At 44.9% G+C, this 19462-nt stretch overlaps 1 protein-coding gene across 3 annotated transcripts in view; it reads right to left on the reverse strand.

The window, feature by feature from the left end:
- The window catches only part of pikfyve (phosphoinositide kinase, FYVE finger containing), a 173703-nt gene that overhangs the window by 94249 nt on the left and 59992 nt on the right, over nt 1-19462 (reverse strand). For all 3 annotated transcript variants that reach the window (XM_078551727.1, XM_078551726.1, XM_078551725.1), the window contains exon 7: nt 2931-3020. In XM_078551727.1, the coding sequence (XP_078407853.1) occupies nt 2931-3020 (90 nt within the window). The remainder of the gene's footprint in view (nt 1-2930; nt 3021-19462) is intronic.

Consider the following 19462-nt stretch of genomic DNA (forward strand, 5'->3'; position numbering starts at 1 on the left):
TCAATAGACGCTTAGACAAGTGCAGGATAATAAAGGAAAGCCAGCATGGATTCATTAAGGGAAAATTATGTTTAACTAAATTGATGGAGTTTTTTGAGGAGATAACAGAAGGTTGATAAGGGAAACGCTGTTGATGTGGTGTATATGGATCTTCAAAAGGCATTTGATACAGCGCCACACAACAGATTTGTGAGCAAAATTCTAGCTCATGGAATAAAAGGAAAAGTAGGCACTTGGATAAGAAATTGGCTGAGTGACAGGAAAAAAAAGAGTAGTGATAAATGGTTGTTCTTCAGATTGGAGGAAGGTTTGTAGTGGAGTTTCCCAAGGGTCAGTGTTGGGGCCTTTGCTCTTCCTGATATATATCTTAATGACCTAGACTGTGGTGCCCAGGGCATGATTTCAAATTTTGCAGATGATATGAAGATTGGAAATGCTGAACAGTGATGGGGATAGTCATGAACTTCAAAAGGACATAGGCACGTTGGTGGATTGTGCAGACAAGTAGCAGATGAAGTTCAATGCAGAGAAGTGTGAGGTAATTCATTTTGGCATAAAAAATATGGTGAGACAGTATAAAATAAAGGGAGAGCCTCTAAAAGGAGGTTCAGGAACAGAGGGACCTCAGTGTATATATATAGGTAATTAAAGATGGCAGAGAATGCTGAGAGAGCAGTTAATAAAGCATATAGTATCGTAGGCTTTATTGATAGGGGCATTGAGTACAAGACTAAGAAAGTCATGTTGAACTTGTTTAAGACACTAGTTAGGCCTCATCTGGAGTACTGCATCCACTTCTGGGCGCCAGACTTGAGGAAAGATGTGAAGGTATTGGAGAGTGTACAGAAGAGAGTCACAAGAATGACTCCAGGGATAAAGAACTGTAGCTATAGGATAGATTGGAGAGGTTGGGGCTCTTTTCCTTGGAGAAAAAATGGCTGAGAGGAGACTTGATAGAGGTATTAAAGATCCTAAGGTGTATGGACTGGATAAATAGGGAGAAACTGTTCCCACTCAAGGGAACTTCAACAATTAGAGGACAAGATTCAAAGGCAAAAGGAGCAAATGTGATGCGAGGAAACTTTTTTCACCCAGGGTGTGGACGGAGTCTGGAACAAACTTCCTGAAAGAGTGATGGAGGCAGGCTCGATTGAGGTATTCAACAGGGAATTAGATTGCTACCTGAAAGGAGAGAATGCGCAAGATTATGGGGATAAGGCAGGGGAGTAGGACTAGGTGTAATGCTCTTTCAGAGAGCCAGTGCAGACTCGATGGGCCAAATGGCCTCCTTCTGTGCTGTAAAGATACTGTGATACTTCTCCAGTGAAAGCAAAGCAACATTATTTTTCATGTTAGAATTTAAGGTCACGAGATGTAGGGGATCAAAGACCTGTGAAGCAACAAATTCAGATCTCATACGCATTATAAGCTGCTTACGCATTGAGGCACCCTACATGAATCAGCTAATGGGGGAAATTCTTCCTTAAAGAGCCCAGCTGCAAAAGAGGGCAGAAGACACTTATGGGTATTGTAGGAACATGTGAGGCGCATGCTTTCAATCTGCAATTTTAGACATATTGCAGCTACTCTAAACTAATTGTGTTATTTCACAATTCAAGTAAGTGGTCAAAACAAATAAAAGAGCATGTACATTTTTGCACTTGGCCATCTGAAGTTATCACCATATTAAAATAATGAAAAACAAAGTCAAAGAGAAAAAAATCACTACAATAGGTTCTCATTTTTTGAATCCAAAGGAAAAAAAATAGTCCATGTAAGGTTTCTGTGTATCACTTGGCCTTAGCAATATGAAATAAGAGTGAAGACCCAAAAATGGGGGTGAGGGGTGTGTGTGTGATGGGAGAGATACCTAAGCAGATGCAGACAAGACAGTTCAAAATCTAGAAATGGGGGAGCACTTCATACTAAAAACATTCGCTCTTTCCTTCCCTTCTTGCTACACTTTCCTGATTCCTCAAAAAACTCTTCAACAGAAATGATAATTCAGTGTTAATTCAACAGTATTGCTCCACTGACCATACAAAAGACAACAAAAATGCAAAAGTAGTGTATTCTTATTGGTCACATTTTCAAAATACTTCTTAGGGAAGAATTTTCCACCCATCGGGGAGGTAGTGCGGGGGCGGGCGTGGACCCAAACGGCGCCCCTGATCGGGTCTACGCTGCCATTTTACATGGGCGGGCCAATTAAGTCCCGCCCAGCGTGACACACGCCCGGAAGCGCTGAGCACTCCATGTGGGCAGGGGCAGGTTCCCTGAGTCGGGGCCTGCGCTCTTTTGCGCATGCACACAAAGAGTGTAGAAATCTCCCTGAGGCACCTCTAGATTAAGTTTTAAAAATTTAAATAAAGAAAAGGAAAACATTTTAAGACATGGCTCCTCATGTGACAGTGTCACATAAGCTGGGACATGTCAATGAACTTTTATAAAAAATTTTATTCAATTTATAAACACTTCATGAAACCTCATCTCGCCCATGGATGAGGTTCCATGAAAAATGCGAAGGCCGCCTGGGCTCTTTGCCTGCCCGCCAACCTTAAGGTTGGACCGCAGCTCAGTTCATTAATTTAATTAGTTTTTAAATGGCCTTAATAGGCCTTCGGTTGCGTGCCCACCGAACTGAAAATCTAAATGACGCACGGTGACGTCGGGACGCATGCCCAACGTTACCCCACGTCAGTTTAGGCCTCGGCAAGAGGGCCCTGCCCCCGCTCGCCAAGCCGAAAATTCTGGCCTTAGAATGGCTTTAAGATTTGAAAAAAACTACAGAGTTTTGTATTTTTAAAGTTCCTCTTCATGAATTTTTGGAGCTTTGCAACTTAATTTCAATATTTGTTCCTCCAGTTAGACCTGTCAGCTAACAGCCAAAAAAATTAAAAACATTGTTAAAAAAAATGTTAGAAACATACCTTTTCCGTGCAGGTGACTTTCCTACATCTTCTTGCACAGCAGTGAGGCGTGTTGACAAAGTATTACTCTGTGAATCCTGGCGGCCCAAGCTGTTTAAAAGGAAAAGATAATATAATCAATTACAAAAGTAAATTTTTACTGCGCTATCTTAAGTTTAAAATTTAACAGATTTATCACATTAGCTTAAAACTACAAATAAAAAAGCAGCATGGCCCATGTGCAATCATTTCATGAGTCCACTTCAAACCACATGATAAATTTACAATATTAAACAACACATTACCACACAAAGCAGTTTATCCTTGTTATCGTATGGTATATAAGATCCACTCAAAATGTGTATTTTAATGACTGGCACATTATCAGCAGCATCAGTTACTTGAAAAATTTTAGCTGCTTTTTGTAATTGGAATTCTTTACTTCAAATCCAGTACAGTGCTAAATGTCAACATTCTTAGTCTTCTTTCTTGTTCCCTCCTTTCAGAAAAATATTACCTGCTAAAAATTACCTGTTAAGAACTTCTAATCATGGCACCGTGATCAAGCAGAAAGAATAAAAATAATGGGGGATATCGATGGCAAGGGAATAAACAGAGTCGTAGAACAGGAGTATAAAAAGATCTTCAAACATAAAGAGAGGAAATCCAATTAAAAATCAGTAAAAATGTCCGTACAGTAATACAGTGTCCATAACAAAATAGGGCAGTTGGAGGCAATTATGCAATGAGTGAAGCCAGACATCGTGCGGAACTTTCCCAGATGTGCACTAAGTGTGGTAGTGGGTGGGTAAATGACGTTTTACCCATCGGCCGCGATGGCAGGTTTTCATGCGATATCGTCCCAAGCCCGCCACATTATTTATGCACTCCCGGGAAACACGCCATTTCCATGGCAAACGGGCTCTCATTCGCCTGCCATCACCTCGCAGCTGCATCACACTGGGCGCCATATTTAAAGTCCAGCCATGCGCACACATCTTAGTGCTTCTAGCCCATGACTGCTGCAAAGAAGACAAAGGCAAAAAGACTGCAGCACCCCACCATCCCGTTCAGCGACGCAACACTGGAATGACTTTTGGATGCTGTGGGGTCCCAGCGGGATGATGTCTACCCCCACCCTGGCTGCAGGGTGGACAACAGCCTCACTAATCCAGCTTGGGAGGCGGAGGCAGTGGCAGTGGTGGTCAGCACCAATGGCCTTTAAAGAAGACAGCCACCCAGTGTCGCAAGAGGGTGAATGACCTCCTCCATCCCACCAGAGTAAGTCACTCTTTTCATCACTCTCAGCTCTCACACTCTCAAACCCATCACATATCTACAGGGATGTCACTCATTGCCAGCTCATGGGACAACATCATTCACTCTCTCACACTCACCGTCATTGCCCTCATCCCGGCCATGGGGCCACTCACCACCCAAACCACAGGCCAGGCATACTTATCATCTGGACTGGCAGACGTCCTGCTTATACTTTCTCCATCTCGATTCATGCAGGACAAGCAGGCACTCAACAGGGGTAGATCGCAGATTGGTGGAGGAATGCCTGAAATCAAGGTCCTCACCGACTTTGAAAACAGAGCCATCCAGCTGGCCAGCAAATATATGCACTGGTTCTGTGCTGACGGTGAGGTGGGCAGTGCTGTACCAAGTGAGGGTCCAGCAGTGCAACATTCATCACACAACCATGCTGTGAATGACGTGCCCTGTTTCACAGGCCACTGCCATGCACTAATTATCTCCCCTTGTTTCCACAGGCATATCTGGGAAAAAGCCAATGGAGTCAATGACCCAGGGCCTCCAGTCAAGCCCCAAAGAAACCTCTGAAGAGGAATCTGAAGGCACCCTCCTTGAAGTCCCAATACAGCGCTCACCGACACCCTCCACCAGTGCAGAGACACACACCTCAGTGGGGCCTAACTTTAGAGTAGCCTCGGGATCACAATCTGGTGAGCACATCACACTGTCTGATCACAGCAGGCAACGGCAGAGACCTCCCATCCGGCACTCGGAGGGCTGCTGGAGGCCAGAAACTTGCTGAGTCCGAGTCAGATGATGAGCCTCTGGGCTCGGTCATGTCACAGTTGCGAAGCTGCAAAAGCAAGCTTGGGAACATCAGGAAGGGAGTCTGCTGAACTCAGATTGCAAGGCACGTTGGAGGAGTCCGTCTGCCTTCAGGCTGCGGTGATAGTGCCTGCATGCCAGCATACTGAGGTCAACACTGGTAGGGTGGCAGCCACTATGGAGGCCTTGGTCCAGGACATTGCCCCTGCACTGCTGTGTGGGCTCAACTCTATCGTTGTGCCATAGTTGGCCTCTAACAGTGTGTATCCAAGAGGGGTGCCGGGCAGCTCGATGTCACTCCAGCTACCCCTTCTCCTCAAGCAGTCAGCCTGGGGCCCCCAGGCACCCATAGGGAGGAGGATCAGCAGATGCACAGTCCGGATCCATCCACCCAGGTGACTGAGCGTGTCCAGCCCATCCAATTCCCCTTTTCCTGTGACCTCAATAGGCCACAGGCCAAGGAGGGTGCCATTGCCACACTGCAGGACTCCGAAAGCAGGCCGGGGCCCTCCAGGTCTTCACAGACAGGGTGTAGCAGACAGCAGGCTGCCTCCACCTCTGCTGTGGATATCCGGGGAGCACCAAGACATAGTAGCAGGGTTAGGAAAGTTAATAAGAATTAGTTGCACAGCCTGGGCATGGGTTTTAATCATGTGTACATACTGTACACTACTGTCGATAAACTCCCAAGAATGTCTCCCTGCCCATGGCTCCTCCTTCTGACGAGCAGTGTTCTTGTCACTCAGGTGTGAAACCTTTCTACACAAGATAAAAGGCAGGTGTCTCAGTCCAGGGCTGCTTCCCTGTGCTCTGTGCAATCTTCGAACCAAAGTGAAGGCTCGGCCTCTCACTCCCTGGAAACATTACTGATGCCTGCACCTCGGTGGTGCTTGATATTGCTGCCAGAATGTAGTGGGCAGGCACCACAGAATTCTGTCATTCTCTCAGAATGCTTTCAACAGCTTTAAGGTGGGGCTGGCCCCCATCTCTTCAGCTTCTGTGGCCACTAATGCTGTGCTCCTGAAGGGCTCAGGTGCTGTAGGCAGACAAAGGATCAGATGCTTCTAAAGTTTCATGGCTGCATCTCTATGATATGACCCTGATCACAGAGCGCAAGCGAGCTGCCCTTAGCCAGACATTCTCAGAAGCTATGTGAAGATCTATGGAGTGTCCTCAATGCATGCCATCATCATCCTCCTGCAGTCGAGCAACTATTAGGACCTCCACTACGTCTTCATGACAGGAGCGTTCTCACAGAGGCTATTCGCACTACCATAAACCAGACTGGAGTCAAACGTTCACAGACGCAATGTGAGGATAGATGGGGTCACCTCATTGCATGTTGTCATCACTCTCCACAAATCTAGCAGCTATGAGGGCCTCCCGAGTGTGTCTACCTCATCTAGCCAGTGCGAGGGACTCATCCCCATCATCATCGCCTCCGAGGACCTCCTCACCCTCATCCCCGTTGGCATCCTCCTCATTGGAGGAGACCTCCAGTTCCTCCATCTCCTCCTTAGCTAGCCTGTCTTCCTGTTGCAGCGCCAGGTTGTAAAGGGCGCAGCAGACAACAATGACGCATGACACCCTCTGCGGACTGTATTGTAGGGCTCCACCAGGCCAGTCCAGGCACTGGAACCTCATCTTCAGCATCCTGATGGTCTGCTCCACCCGAGGAGCCATCCCTGCAGCTTCTGTGGACCTTGGAAAATTTCAGAGATCTATGAGCGACTGAGGATGTAGGAGTCGTGCACACTCCCTGGAAATTGTGCACACACCTGCAGGTTGCGTTTCTGGTGCTGCACATTCAGTAAATGGAACCCCTTGCAGTTAATGTAGCTCACTGTATGTTGCGGCGGAGATCTGAGGGCCAGGTGAGTGCAGTTGATCGCACCCTGCACCTGTGGGAAACATGAGATCGGGGCAAATCCAATCGCTCTTGTATCCTGGCTGCCCTGGTCCTGGGCGAAATGCACAAAGTTGTGTGCCCTCGCAAAGGTAGCATCTGTGACCACATGGGTGCATTTGTGGGTGGGGGCTTGTGAGATCCCATAGAGGTCACCTGTGGAGTCCTGAAAGGAGCCGCTGGTGTAAAAATTGAGTGCCGTGGTCATTTTCACAGCCACTAGCAATGGCCCTCCAAGTCCTCGTGGCGCCAAATCCTGCAGTAGCTGGCAGATGTGATCAGTTTGCTAGACATGCGCAGTCTTCGGCGACACTGGTTCTCGGTCATCTGCAGGAATGACAAGCAGTGTCTACAGACCCTGGTGTCGCTAGGCACCGACCAGCGATGGATCTTCGGCAGTGTGTGCGGGAGACCCAGCCGCCCCTTCTTCCTGAAGTTGCTGCTCCTGTCTGTGCAACCAGGAGTCTCAGTCGCTCTCTCCAGGCCATCAGGCATGCAGCTAGTTCACCAGGCTCCATGATCCTGATGTACTCCTGCTGTAGGATTAAAGTCAGAGACACAGTATGGCTGTACAAAGGACCTGTCCTGGCTAAGTGTGAAGGCTCCTTAAAGCTTCCCAGAGAGTGCTGCCCACCACTTGGATGGCCAAAGTTTAGTGTGCTGCATAGCTGCCTGAAACCCCACTACCTCTGTCCCACTCCACCAGATCGATTGGCAGCAGCTTTGTTCATTGGACTGCATGCTGTGCTATCAGTTCAGGTGCAGGCATTCTCCTAACTCGCTCTGCAAGGCTGCACCGTTAGCTTGAGCTATGGGAGAGACTGGTCCAAACTGGGATGCGGACAGTGCAAGGGTCTGTGAGCACCTCCAGCAATGACAGCTCCATGGCCAGCTTTAGCTAGGAGATTGTACAAAGTGTGCAGTTGTTCAACTGTTCTGCAGTCCACTAAAATGCTCATGACTCTGCAGTCTGTGCTTGGGATGGGAGGGGGGTGCTGGTGGTGGTGGAGGGAGGTGTGTGTGTGTATGTGTGAGAGAGAAAAGCTTTGGAGCACATGGTGGCACTTTGATGCCTCTGCATTGCTTGAGTGGACGGGTAAGCTAGAAGCCAGACTCCAATCATATCCATGTGGCTGCGCTTGAACTTTTTCAGTTGCGGAAGAATAGCCACTGTATACAGGTTTCCCTAATGCGTAGCCACTTCCCTCGCCCACTCTACCCCCCCACCCCCCACCCGAATGCTCGTGTGCTATAAGACCATAAGACGTAGGAGCAGAAGTAGGCCATTCAGCCCATCAAGTTTGCTCTGCCATTCAATGAGATCATGGCTGATCTGATAATCCTCAACTCCATCTTCCTGCCTTTTCTCCATAACCCTCGATTCTCTTACTGATTAAAATCTATCTCAGCCTTGAACATGCTTAATGGCCCAAGAATTCCACAGATTCACTACCCTCAGAGAAGAAATCCCTCCTCATCTCTTTCTTAATTGGGCGACCCCTGACTGAAATCATGCCCTCTGGTCCTAGACCCTCCCACAAGGGAAAACAACCTCTCAGCATCTAACCTGTCAAGCCCCCTAAGAATCTTATTTGTTCAATAAGGTCGCCTCTCATTCTTCTATACTCCATTGAGTACAGGCCAAACCTACTCAACCTCTCCTCATAAAAAAAAATCCCTCCATACCCAGGATCAACCTAGTGAACTTTCTCTGGACTGCGTCCAATGCCAATATACCTTTCCTTAGATAAGGGGGCCAAAACTGTTCATAGTATTCTAGGTGTGGTCTAACCAGTGCCTTGTATAGTTTTAGCAAGACTTCCCTATTTTTAAACTCCATTCCCTTTAAAATAAAGGCCAACATTCCATTTGCCTTCCCTATTACCTGCTGAACTTCTATGCTATCTTTTTTGGATTCATGCACAAGGACCCCCAAATCCCTCTGTGCTGCAGTTTTCTGTAGTCTTTCTCCATTTAAATAACATTCAGCTCCTCTATTCTTCCTGCCAAAAGTGCATAACCTCACATTTTCCCACATTATATTCCATCTGCCACATTTTTGCCCATTCACTTAACCTATCTATATCCCTCTCTGGACTCTGTGTCATCCTCACCACTTGCCTTTTGTGTCATCCACAAACTTGGCGATAGTACATTCACTTCCCTCATCCAAGTCATTACTATATATTGTAAATAATTGTGGCCCAACACTGATCCCTATGGTTACAGGTTGCTATCCTGAAAATGCCCCCTTTATCCCAACTCTCTGTTTTCTATTAGTTAGCCAATCCTCTATCCATGCTAATATACTACCTCCAACACCATGGGCTCTTAGCCTTATGTGCAGTAACCTTATCGAATGCCTTTTGGAAATCCAAATATATTACATCTACTGGCTCCCCTTTATCTATCCTGCTTGTTACCTCCTCAAAGAATTCTAATAAATTTGTCAGGCATGATTTCCCCTTCATGAAGCCATGCTGACTCTGCTTGATTATATTATGCATTTCTAAACGCTCTGCCATTACATCTTTTATAATAGACTCTAACATTTTCCCGATTATGGATTTTAAGCTAACTGGCCTATAGTTACCTGTTTTTTGTCTCCCTCCCTTTTTGAATAGGGTGTTACATTGGCAGTTTTCCAATCCTCTGGCACTTTTCCAGAATCTAAGGATTCTTGGAAGATTACTACCAGTGCATCCACTATTTGTGTAGCTACTTCCTTTAATATCCATGGATCCAACCCATCAGGTCCACGGGCTTATTGGCCTTTAGCCCATTAGTCAGCCTAATACTTTTTCTCGAGTGATAGTTATTGTATTTATTCCCCACCCCCTGCCGTTTTTGCCCCTTGATTATTTAGTATTTTTGAAATGCTATTAGTGTCTTCTACCATGAAGACTGATGCAAAGTATTTATTCAATTCCTCTGCCATTTCCTGGTTACCCATTATTTCCCTAGCTGCATTCTCTAAGGGGCCTATGTTCACTTTGGCCTCTCTCTTCCTTTTTATATATTTAAAGAAGCTCTTACTGTCTGTTTTCATATTACTTGCTAGTTTACCCTCAAAGTTATTTTCTCCCTCTTTATTACAGTTTTGGTCATTTTTTGCTGGTTTTTAAAATTTTCCCAATCCCCTGGCTTACCACTAATCTTTGCCACGTTGTATGTTTTTTCTTTCAATTTGATGCTATCCTTAACTTCCTTGGTTAACCGTGGTTGGTTTATCCCCTTCCTAGAATCCTTCTTTCTCACTGGGAAATATCTTTGTTGAGAGTCATGAACTATTTTCTCAAAGATCTGCCATTGTTCATCAACCGTTTTTTCTCCTAAACTTCTTTCCCAGTCTATTCCAGCCAGCTCTGCCCTCATTCTGTTGTAATTACCTTTATTTAAGTTTAGCACAGTTGTTTCCAACCCAAGTTTCGCACTCTCAAACCAAATGCTAAATTCTACCATGTTATGGTCACTGGTTCCGAGGGGATCATTTCCTCTGAGATCATTTATTAAACCTGCCTCATTACACAATACCAGATCCAAAACAGCCTGACCCCTGGTTGGATCCACAACATATTGTTCTAGGAAACGGTCCCGAATATACTCTATGAATTCTTGCTCGTGGCTACCTCTGCCAATTTGATTTTCCCAATCTACATGAAGATTAAAGTCACCCATGATTAACGTACTGCCGTTTTTACATGACCTCATTATCTCCTGATTTATTTTCTGTCCTACAGTATAGCTACTGTTAGGGGGCTGCCCTTGCCCACCCCCTCACCCCCTAACAGATCACCTCAAAGGCTGGGCTGCCCTCAACTCTCCCCAACCTCCACAGGTCACCTCAACGGCTGGGCTGCCCTTAACCCCGATCCCCCAACGCCGCTCAAGCTTGAAGTCCAATAGGCGGCCCTGGGGAGCACTGTACAACGTTACTGTGTAATCACCTCCAAGTTCCCCTAAAAGTACAGGCCGCCAAGTGCATGCCTTTTATGTGCCATTGCGAAACATGTTGGTGGAAAAGTACAGATGATCCAACGGGGGAAGAGATGATTCCGGCAGGCTGACCTGATAATTATATGCTGATGTATTACAATGTATTACGATGGCGGGAAACACGGCCTGCCATCGCTTGGCTGAGCGAACAATTGTGAACTGGTTTCACACCGTCCTGAAACCAATCGCGCCACATTGTCTGGTCACACCACCAATCATGCCCGACACTGGCGGGCACAGAAAATTCTGCCCAAAGTTACAGAACATTAAGGCTGGTAATTAAACCTTTCAGGATATAACTTATTTAGGAATAACACAGAGGGATAAAGATGAGGTGGAGTAGCAGCACTTATTTTTGTTTCCATTCAAGGAATGTGGGCTTCGCTGGCTAGGCTGGCACTCCCTAATTGCCCTTGAAAGGATGGCGGTAAGCTGCCTTCTTGGATCGCTGCAGTCCCTGTGCTGTAGATACACGCACAGTGCTGTTAGGGAGTGAGTTCCAGGATTTTGACCCAGCAACAGTGAAGGAACAGCAGTATATTTCCAAGTCAGGACAGAGAGTGGATGGAGGGGAACTTCCAGGTGGTGATGTTCCCATGTATCTGCTGCCCTTGTCTTTCTAGATGATCATGGTGGTCATGGGTTTGGAAGGTGCTGTCTAAGGAGCCTTGGTGAGTTTCTGCAGTCTTGTAGATGGTACACACTGCTACTACTGTGCATTGATGCTGGATGGAGTGAATGTTTGAGGATGGGGTGCCAATCAAGCAGGCTGCTTTGTTCTGGATGGTGTCAAGCTTCTTGCGTGTTGTTGGAGCTGCACTCATCCAGGCAAGGGGAGAGTATTCCATCACACTCTTGACTTGTGCCTTGTAGATTGTGAACAGGCTTTGGGGAGTCAGGAGATGAGTTACTCTGACCTGCTCTTGTAACCATAGTATTTATATGGCTAGTCCAGTTCAGTTTCTGGTCAATGGTAACCCCCAGGATGTTGATAGTGGGCTATTCAGCGATGGTAATACCATTGAATGTCAATGGGCAATGGTTAAATTCTCTCTTGTTGGAGATGGTCGTTGCCTGGCACTTGTGTGGCATGAATGTTACTTGGCACTTGTCAGCCCAAGCCTGGATGTTGTCCAGGTCTTGCTGCATTTAGATCTGGACTGCTTCAGTATCTAAGGAGTTGTAAATAGTGCTGAACATTGTGCAATTATCAGCTAACTTCCCCACTTCTGACCTTATGATGGAGGGAACGTCATTGATGGTTGGGCCTAGGACAATATCCTGAGGAACTCCAGCAGTGATGTCCTGGAGCTGAGGTGACGGACCTCCAACAACCACAACCATCTTCCTTTGGGCTAGGTATGACTCCAACCAGTGGAGAGATCCCCCCCCACCACCCCCCGATTCCCACTGACTCCAGTTTTACTAGAGCTCCTTGATGCCACACTCAGTCAAATGCGGCCTTGATGTCAAGGGCAGTCACTCTCACCTCACCTTGCGAGTTCAGCTCTTTTGTCCATGTTTGAACCAAGGCTGAACTGAGGTCAGGAGCTGAGTGACCCTAGTGGAACTCAAACTGGGTGTCAGTGAGCAGGTTATTGCTAAGCAAGTGCCACCTTGATAGCACTGTTGATGACCCCTTTCATTATTTTACTGATGATCGAGAGTAGACTGATGGGGCGGTAATTGGCTGGGTTGGATTTGTCCTGCTTTTTGTGTACAGGGGACATACTACGGCAACGTTCCACATAGCCGGGTAGATGCCTGTGTTGTAGCTGTATTGGAGCAGCTTGGTTAGGCGTGCAGCAAGTTCTGGAGCACAAGTCTTCAGTACTATATTTGGAATATGTCAGATTCCATAGTCTTTCAAGTATCCAGTGCCTTCAGCCATTTCTTGGTATCACATGGAGTGAATTGAATTGGCTGAAGACTGGCATCTGTGATGCTGGGGACCTCTGGAGGAGGCCAAGATAGCCAGAAATGCCAAGTGGATGATCTAAGGAAGTGCTTCAGCCTTATCTTTTACACTAGCATGCTGGGCTCCCCCATCATTAAGGATGGGGATATTTGTGGAGCCTCCTCCTCCTCCAGTGAGTTGTTTAATTGTCCACCACCATTCACAACTGGATGTGGCAGGAGTGCAGAGCATAGATCTGATCCGTTGGTTGTGGGATCGCTTAGTTCTGTCTATCACTTGTTGTTTATGCTGTTTGGCATGCAAGTAGTTCTGTGTTGTAGCTTCACCAGGTTGACACCTTTTTTTAGGTATGCATGATGCTGCACCTGGCATGCCCTCTTGCACTCTTCATTGAATCAGGGTTGATCCCCTGGCTTGGTGGTAATGGTAGAGTGGGGGATATGCCAGGCCATGAGGTTACAGATTGTGGTTGAGTACAATTCTGCTGCTGCTCATGCCCCACAGTGCCTCATGGTTACCCAGTCGAGTTGCTAGATTTGTTTGAAATCTAACCCATTTAACACAGTGGTAGTTCCAAACAACACAATAGAGGGTATCCTCAACGTGAAGGCGGGAGTTCGTCTCCACAAGAATTGTGCGGTGGTCACTCCTACTGATACTAACTTGGACAGATGTGTCTGCGGCAGGCAGGTTGCTGAGGCTGAAGTCAAGTATGTTTTTCCCTCACCACCTGCCGTAGACCCAGTCTAGCAGTTATGCCTTTTAGAACTCGACCAGCTCGGTCAGTAGTGGTGCTACCGAGCCTCTCTTGGTGATGAGCATTGAAGGACCCCACCCAGAGTACATTCTGCACCCTCAGTGCTTCCTCCAAGTGGTGTTCAACATGGAGAAGTAAACATGGTCATTGGCTGGAATTTTCCATGCCAACGTTAACCTGATGCCATGAGGCTTCATGCGGTTCAGAGTCAACGTTGAGGACTTCCAGGGCAACTCCTTTCCGACTGTCTACCATTGTGCCGTGACCTCTGCTGGGATGGTGATGGTGGTGTCTGTAAGGTATGATTCTGTGAGTATGACTACGTCAATCTGTGACACAGCTCTCCTAATTTTGGCTCAAGCCCCCAGATGTTAATAGGGAGGACTTTGCAGGGTCGACAGGGCTGAGTTTGCCGTTTCCAGTGTCCTAGGTCGATGCTGGATGGGTTTTTCCAACAATCGACAATGGTTTCATGGTTGTAATTAGACTTTTAATTCCAGAGTTTTATTGAATTTAAATTTCACCATCTGCGTGGTGGGACTCGAACCCAGGTCATTACCTCGGGTCTCTGGATTACTAATTCAGTGACAATACCACTATGCCACCGCCTCCCTTTATTAGAGATAACACAAAGGTGGTAGGAAAAAGGGACACACCTATCTGCAAGACGTAAACAGAATCCATGTGGATAGACATAAGATAATAAAGAATCAACCACATTAACAGGTGTAGCCATGTAATAATGGGAGATAGAGGGTGAAACATGAAAACAAATTGGGGAATGGAGTAAAAACCATAGAATAATAAACATGAGGGTTTCAATTTCCCCTATATTAATTGGATAGTAGTAGTAGATAAAGGGGATAAAGGAATGGAGTTCCTACAATGTGTTTAGGACTCCTTTCTAACGCAATATGTAAAATGCTTAACAAACAAGATTTGTTGTTGGATCTAGTAATGAGAAATGAACCAGAGAAGAAAGTAAATGTAGGGGAATATCTAGGCAGTAGTGACCATAGTACAATACCATTTAAGGTGATAACAATAGAGAAGAGCATACATAGACGCAAAACGGTCGCCCAGTTTGCGTTTGGTCTCCTCTACATTGGAGAGACCAAACGCAAACTGGGCGACCGTTTTGCGGAACACCTGCGGTCTGTCCGCAAGAAAGACCCAAACCTCCCTGTCGCTTGCCATTTTAACACTCCACCCTGTTCTCTTGCCAACATGTCTGTCCTTGGCTTGCTGCATTGTTCCAGTGAAGCCCAACGCAAACTGGAGGAACAGCACCTCATCTTCCGACTAGGCACTTTACAGCCCTCTGGGCTGAATATTGAATTCAACAACTTCAGATCTTAAACTCCCCCTCCCCCCATCCCCACCCCGTTTCTTTTACCCCCCACCCCCCCTTTTTTTTCAATAATTTATATAGATTCTTCTTTCCCCACCTATTTCCATTATTTTTAAATCTAAAACTAAAACCTTTAGTCTTTCCACCCCACCCCCACTAGAGTTGTACTTTGAATATCCTGTATTCCATTCTTAATTAGCACTTTTCTCAGACAAAGACCACCACCTTCAACACCTCTTTGACCCTTTTGTCTCTACATCTTTTGATTATCTGCTCACACCACACCCTCAATGTGTCTCTTCCCCCCCGCCCCCCACCCACCTTAAACCAATTTATATTTCTCTCTTGTTGAAACTATGCTGCAGTTCTGCCGAAGGGCCATGGAGGCTCGAAACGTTGACTGATTTCTTCTCCGCCGATGCTGCCAGACTTGCTGAGTTTTTCCAGGTAATTCTGTTTTTGTTTTGTTATACATAGATGAATACTAGGTTAATAGATTGGAGAAAAGCTGATTCCTGAGAACAGAACTTGGGAAAATAAAATGGGCAACACTAGTCGCAAACAACAATGTAGAACGTCAACGGAAAACATTTAAAATAGTGTTCAACAGAGCGCAGGAAAAATATATTCTGCCAAAAGGAAAGAACAAACTAAACATTAGTGAGATTCCATGGGTGAATAAAGACAGAAGAGAACAGCTGAGGGTTAGGAAAGAGGCATGTATTAAGTACATAGATAGAAAAACACTACATGATAGGAGAGAATACAAAGACATTAGGAGAGAAATAAAACATATTAGGAGGGCAAAAAGAAATTATGAAATTAAATTGGCAAGGAACATAAAATAATAAAATATTTTAGACATATCAATAAAAAAAGGAAGGCCGGCATGGGATTAAGACCATTAAGGGCCAGAGCATAATACCACAGATATACAGTAGAAATATTAAATAATTTATTTCACTTATCTATCTACCAAGGAGATGGAAGAGGCAGACATAACATTGAATGATCAGTTGAATAAAGAAATAAGTGCATTTAAAATAAAAAAGTGGGATGCGCTAAATAAACTAATCAAATTCAAAGAGGATAAAAAAAACCCTGGTGCACACGGATGGCATCCACACATTTTAAAAGAATCTAGCTGACCTATTCTGCTCAAAGTTCACCATCCACTATGTCTTGAATATAGCGAAGCACTGGCAGTAGACTTTATCTATTATTGATAGGAGAGTGATTCCCGTCCAATTGTCACATTTGGTGAGGTAGCCTATTTTGAGGATACGACACCTGACCCATCTTTCCAGTCTTAGGGAACAGCACCAGTGTCCCAGGCCTGATTACAAAGGAGAGTTACTTCTCCATCTGCCTTGAGCATTTCTGCAATAGTATCCATACCAGGAAATTTGTTGTTCTTGAGTGCAGCAATTGGCTTTGTCTTTCATTTTCAGTTAACTTCTCTACACTTATTGGAAGTTCAGCTGGGGGCTGATCGACTTGGGCTGGGTTAACCATAGGTCTTTTGAGAACCTCCTGGAATTGTTGTGCCTACTATGATAACTTGTCTTCAAGTTTTGAGGTAAGTGTAATTTTTTTTTTTAAAAAGTCCTTGCTTTCATACCGCCTGTAATCTTCTTTCCAATTTAAACAGTGATTTCAAGTCAGTGTAGGTAGCTGGCCTCTTGTGCTTGTTTGTTAATCCATTCTCATATGTCTTTTTGAGCATTCCTCTTCACCCCTCTATCTTTATTTACACAGGCCTGATGGAAGGCAGTGTTTTCTGCTCCTCTTTTCTGAAGCACCTTCCTTTCTGCCATAGGATCCCATGTGTGGTCACTGATCCATGCTTCCTTCAAAGTCTTTAGTATTTTAATACCGCTTCCCCTGCTACTTTCATTGCTACAATAAGAACAAAAAAAGCTGGAAAATCTCAGCAGGTCAGGCAGCATATGTAGAGAGAAATAGAACTTACGTTTCAGGTCGATGACCTTTCATCAGAACTTTCATTGCTACCTTCAGTTCCTCCCAACATTCTACTGTTCCAGGCATGGAATCAGCCAGGACATTGTATCTGTTCCTAAGGGTAAGCTGAATGTCATCTTTGGTTTTAGTGTCACTGAGCTTGCTGCTATCAAATCCCATCAATGTCTTTGATTGATTCTTCTGCCTCTTCAGCTTAGTCTTGATCTTTGCTATACCAAATGGTGATCACTAAATATGTCAGCCCGCCTATACGTTCCAACATCCTGCATACAAGCAGTTCTCCAACTTGGCTGTATAGCTAGGTGGTCACTTTGTGTTTGAGTCCTGTGGTTATTCAAATTCCATGTGATTTTGTGTATGTCTTTATGTGTGAAGAGTGAGGAGCCAATCTTGAGATTGTTTATAGCATAAAACTGTATAAAGCCATCTCCATTGTCTGTGCATCGCCCAAATTCATAGGGGCTTAAAATATGCTCAAACCCAGTTTTGTCGCACCATTTATGTATTCAAGTCACCTATGACAACAGTGATGTCATATATTGGAATCACCTGGCAATCAGCAATCAGGCGGAGAGAGTAGAACTCACCATACATGCCAAGAAAACAAAAACTATGATGACGGAAAACCACCAATAAACAACAGGTATTTATGTCAATCAAAACAAAGTTGACATTGAAGAGGATGTCACCTTTTTGAGAGTTCCATTAATATCCAGGGAGCCATAGGCAAAGAGTTCAATGCAGGAATAGGTAAAGCACCATCAGCTTTCAACCAACTGAAGAAGATTTGGAATAGTAAAAATCTTACCATGAAAACAAAGCTTAGGTTCTACAGTACAAATGTGCTTTCCACTCTCCGATATGATTGTGAAACTTGGAACCCGAAAGCCTGCCAAGAAAGGAAACTGGATGTCTTTGATACCAGATGTCTTCAAAGGATTCTCAGCATGTACTGTTTTACCCAACACTGTACTAATAAAAAACCCAGAACAGCCTCCAGTTGTATCTATCATCTGCAAAAGAGGGCTCAGATAGCTTGATCATGTCACACAGCTTCCATCATTGTGGCCTGCCCATCAGGTCATGCAGTGGGCTCTTACTAGACACTGTAGCTCGTCAACAGATGCTGGAACGCCGCAGGAACATCGGCTGTGGACTGAAGTGAATGGAGTGCTTTGTCTGCTTCATGTATCTCCAGACACAGGTTCTACGAAGTTTTAATAAGTAATCATCCAATGAACTAAAGTCATACTTTCAGGGCACCATAGCGTACTTCACAGCTCCCACTATTGTGAAAAATGGGTGACGGGAAGAAGTAGCAACAGCATGGATTTTCATTATTGACCCGGATTTCGCTCTCAGCAGCGAAGGAACAACTTTTGCCACTCATCTCGCTGACAGCTGCCCAGGCTTTTCATGGTCTTGTCAGAGGACATTACCACCAATTCACCATCTATTTCAGCGTGACCCCTCTATATGGGATCTATGGCATCTTTTATCGGGACAAGCAGCAGCCAGGTTCTTTTACCAATCAGGTTGAAGAGTCCTCACGAGACACGCAGAGTCCAAACAAGAAAGAATTCATTGGGAAATACAAAATTAGATTTAAATCACGTAGAGAAAGCAAAATACTGAATTGGGAAATACATATGGGATTAAAGGGAGAGAATAAGAGACAGAAAAACTAAAAAGGTTATTTTCTTTTACATCTCTACCATTAACTTTGAGGAAATGAGAGACTACACTTGTAAAATTAATTTTAAGTGCCAGGGTGGTTGTTTACTAGCAATTATCATTTACCATTCAATAAAAAAAATCACACTTAAATGCAACAGCTCTAACTTTTCCAGCTGTTTTTTGTGCAGAACTTGTGGGCAAGTATCCCAAGTTCATGACATTACATTGATTTCAGTGTCAAGATGTTTGGCAAGGATTACAACAGCACATCCTGTGAAGGAGCAGGCTATCTTTGATAACAACTTCTGTTTTCCTGTGCCTAACTGTGGATGCCATGAGTTGCTGTTAAATTTATCCTGTAATAACATTAAAACTGATAGCCTCACTGTTATTATTACAAAATCCAGGCTATTAAGTTGAGTGTCTCTAATCTAGCAGTATTTACCAACAATAGAGCTGCTATTCTATCATACCCTGTTGAGTTGTGATCAGCGTGTTGGCATAAATACATGAAACTCATCCACTTTCTGATTGTAAGCTTTTAAACTATTTCTTTCTGGAGGTCAGTAGTGGGCCAACAGATCACTGGAAAACCCTGTTACATCAGTTTAGCCTCTCAAGTGCTCTGTTCCCAATATGAAGCATTGTAGCCTGTGTCAAATCTGACCATCCATCTGAATCAAAAGATCTTGTCTACGTGGAAGATAAAAGCAAAATACTGCTGATGCTGGAAATCTAGAACAAAAACAAAAACACCTGGAAAAACTCAGCAGGCCTGACAGCATTTGGGGAGAGGAACACAGTTAACGTTTCAAGTCCGTATGACTCTTCATCAGAAAGAAGAAATAGAAAAGAGGTGAAATATAAGCTGGTTTAAGGGGAC

The sequence above is a fragment of the Cetorhinus maximus genome, chromosome 11, assembly GCF_964194155.1.
Source record: "Cetorhinus maximus chromosome 11, sCetMax3.hap1.1, whole genome shotgun sequence".
In the NCBI taxonomy this organism is placed as follows: domain Eukaryota; kingdom Metazoa; phylum Chordata; class Chondrichthyes; order Lamniformes; family Cetorhinidae; genus Cetorhinus; species Cetorhinus maximus.